The sequence below is a fragment of the Lathyrus oleraceus genome, chromosome 4 (genome assembly GCF_024323335.1).
Source record: "Lathyrus oleraceus cultivar Zhongwan6 chromosome 4, CAAS_Psat_ZW6_1.0, whole genome shotgun sequence".
NCBI classification, from domain to species: domain Eukaryota; kingdom Viridiplantae; phylum Streptophyta; class Magnoliopsida; order Fabales; family Fabaceae; genus Lathyrus; species Lathyrus oleraceus.
The window spans coordinates 5,675,049-5,678,538 of record NC_066582.1 but is presented as its reverse complement, the minus strand read 5'-3'; the positions used below and the strand labels follow the sequence as shown (position 1 = coordinate 5,678,538).

Sequence of the window (3,490 nt, the reverse complement as noted above, 5' to 3'; positions counted from 1 at the left end):
GGAGAAACCGAACTTTGCTTAATATGGCAAGGAGAAACTTCCTAACACTATGGGGAGAAGTTGTTGCCACTGTGACGTATATGATCAACATGTGTCCAACCAAGAAGCTGAAGGAAATTGTTCCTTTTGAGAGGTGGACTGAAGATAAGCAAAGTGTGAATCATTTCAGAGTATTTGGTTCTGTCTGTTATAAACATGTTCCAGATGTTATTAGAAAGAAGTTGGATGATATAAGCAAGGTGATGTTATTGGTGGTGTATCACTGTACACGTGCTTATAAGCTTTATTATCCATTCACTAATAAGGTTGAAGTCAGCAGAGATGTTGTTGTGAAAGATTCAGAAGTATGGGATTGCAGTAAGTCTCAATCCAACTCCGGTACAGAGTTAACTTCCGAAGATATTGATTCTGATTCTGAAGATGAGTCAAAGCATGAAAATGATTATGAGAATGAGTCAAAATCAGAAGGTGAGATTGATTTTGAGGAAGAATCTGATTCTGATCCAGATTCTGATGGTGATTCTGATTTGGGTGGTAGTCTAGATTCTTGGAACATTCCAGATTCTGAAGGTGGTCATGCTTCTGAAGCTAGTACTTATGGAGTTCCAGTATATGATATTATTCTAGAATAAGAAGGTTTTAAACAAGTTCAGAGGCCACAAAGAATCAGAAACATTCTGAGAAGGTTTGTAGAGTTTGACATACTGCAAGATATTGAAGTAGATTCTGAAGGGGAAGTTATTTAGTGTGACATGTTAGTAGACTCTGAACCCGTGAGTACGGAAGAAGCTCTCAAGCAAAAAGTCTGGCTAAAGGCCATGAAAGAAGAACTTGATTCCATAGAGAGAAACAAGACTTGGAAGCTGACATAACTTCCAAAGAATAAGAAAGCCATCAACGTGAGATGGGTTTATAAGGTGAAGCTAAAGCCAGATGGATGAATTGGCAAACACAAAGCAAGGTTAGTTGTGATAGGTTTTCTGCAGAAACCTAGGTTAGATTACTTTGAAGTGTTTGGGCCTGTAGAAAGACATGAAATAAGCAGGTTGGTGATTGCGATAGCTGCTAATAGGAATTGGCCTCTAATGCATTTAGACATGAAATATGCATTTCTGAACGGTCCATTAGAAGAAGATGTTTATGTGTCACAACCTCCTGGATTTGAGAAAAAGAATCAGGAAGGGATGGTGTACAAATTACACAAAGCTTTGTATGGACTGAAGCAAGCCCCTAGAGCTTGGAATCTGAAAATTGATTCATTTTTCAAGAAGCTGGGATTTCAGAAGTGTGAGATGGAGTATGGTGTTTTTGTTCAACATACTTCTGAAGGAAATATGCTTATGGTGTGTTTGTACATTGATGACATATTGCTAACAGGAAGTTGTGAAAATGAGATAGCTAAGTTCAAGAAGGAGCTGATGAATGAGTTTGAGATGACTGATTTAGGAAATATGGTATATTTTCTAGGGGTGGAGATTATGTACTCTAAGAAAGACATAATTTTACATCAGCTGAAATATGAACTTGAGTTTCTGAAGAGGTTTGAGCTGCTGAGTTATAAAGTTGATGTCACACCTGCTGATACAAATAAAAAATTGGATTCAAATTCAGATGGTGATGATGTAGATGTGGCAATGTTCAAGCAGTTGGTAGGGTCTCTGAGGTATTTGTGTAATACCATACCTGATATTTGGTATGCAGTTGAAATGGTGAGTAAGCTTATGAGTAAGCCGAAGTGGTCTCATTACCAAGTTGCTGTCAGAATTCTAAGGTATATAAAGGAAACTCTGAAGTATGTAGTTTTGTTCCCTTATGGTGCTGAAACTAACTCAGAACTTCTGAGTTACTCAAATTTTGATTGGTGTGAAGACAAAGTTGATAGAAAAAGTACTTTTGGGTACTTGTTTAAGTTTCTGGGAAGTCATATTTCTTAGTGTTCCAAGAAGCAACTAGTTGTTGCTTTGTCAACCTATGAAGTAGAATATATTGCAGGTGTTGTGACTGCATGTCAAGCTGTGTGACTTCTGAACTTACTGCAGAATCTGAAGATCAAAGTAAACAAGCCTCTGAAGTTGATGATTGATAACAATTCTGCAATCAATATTTCCAAGAACCCAGTGCTGCATGGGAGAAGCAAGCATATTGAGACTAAGTATCACTTTCTGAGAAATCAGGTTTAGAATGGAGAGCTAGAAGTTGTGCGTTGTAGAACCCAAAAGCAGCTGGCAGATGTTCTGACGAAGACGACCAAGACTGGTCAATTTCTTCGCTTGAGGGATATAACTGGTGTTGTTAGTTTTTTTAAGTTGAATATGAATTAAGGGGTGGTGTTAGAATTAATTCATTTTCAGAAACTTGTTGACAAAGTTTGTTATAGGGTATTTTGGTATTTCCTTTATAGTCCCACTTGTATTTAAGCAAGTGAGTGGTGTGAACAATATCATCATTATTCCTTTTATAGTGTGTGTGTGCGCAACCATTTTGTAACCATTTTAAGAGTTGTGGGAGTTTGTTATTATTCTCTATTCTCTCTTGTTTGTTTCATTCATCTTAATCACCGTGTGCATCAACCAGAGGTACTAGGGAGATAAAGCTTCCTTTTGAAAAACACCATCCCATTCACTAGTTGGAATCCCTCGCGAGGTTCCGGATTTGCCTTGATATTATCAACCATTTGTTTAAACTCCTCATCATGCTCGACACACCCTTTGAATTTATCAATAATTTACATATGAGGGATAGAAAGGGCCAGACAATGGATACAAGACAGAGCATCATCCACCCTATTTTGCGTGCCAGGTTTGTATACAATTTCATAAGAATATCCTAAAAATTTGGCCAACTAAAACCGTTGTTCAAGTGTTTGAATAAGTTATGTCATTAACTCTATTAGGCTTTGATGATCAGTATGTATGCCAAATGTTCCCTAAGAAAATACATTCTCCACTTCTTGACTTCGAATGTGATGACACATAATTCTATTACATAAGTCAAAGCTGCTAGCTTACATGGACAAAATTGTTTGCTATAGTAGCAAATGAGGTGATTGTTTTGAATAAGGACTACACTCATACCTGAACCAGAAGCATCTGTCTTGTCGCTTCCTGAAAAATACAGTGTGCGAAAAAAACAACCGGCGAAAGAAAAGACAGAAGAGTCGCCACCGTGCGTTATTTATCCCAAAGGAGGGAAAGGAAACGCTCGAAGTAAACCTGGAAAAAGGAAAGGAAGAGACAAGGTATCGCAACCAAATCTTGGGTTCGGGAGTCGGTTATGCGAAGGGAAGGTATTAGCACCCCACACATCCGTAGTACTCTACGGGATTCACTTTTGCAGTTTTTGTCTAAAGGGTGTGATTTTATCTTGTGTTGTTTACTAAAAAAGGGTTAAATGAAAATGACTCGCACAGATGTCGCATCCACTGCATACGTATCTCATCTGAATATGAGAATCAGAGTCTTCGTAGCTCGGCTGACCTATGGGTTTGGGG

General features: G+C 38.1%; 1 protein-coding gene across 1 annotated transcript; it reads left to right on the top strand.

Annotated features, from left to right (window-relative positions):
• The first annotated feature begins 1,451 nt into the window (after nt 1–1,451).
• LOC127135072 (uncharacterized mitochondrial protein AtMg00810-like) lies at nt 1,452–2,083 on the top strand. Its single transcript, XM_051061890.1, has 2 exons — nt 1,452–1,897; nt 1,993–2,083. The coding sequence occupies exons 1-2, from the start codon at nt 1,452–1,454 to the stop codon at nt 2,081–2,083; spliced, it is 537 nt and encodes a 178-aa protein (XP_050917847.1).
• The last annotated feature ends 1,407 nt before the right edge of the window (nt 2,084–3,490 follow it).

Excerpts from the sequence above, each read along its gene's own strand:
- LOC127135072 (XM_051061890.1), top strand. The coding sequence starts at position 1,452 with ATGGTATATTTTCTAGGGGTGGAGATTATGTACTCTAAGAAAGACATA. Across the intron at positions 1,898-1,992 it reads GATAGAAAAAGTACTTTTGG|GTGTTGTGACTGCATGTCAA; the intron begins GTACTTGTTTAA and ends AATATATTGCAG.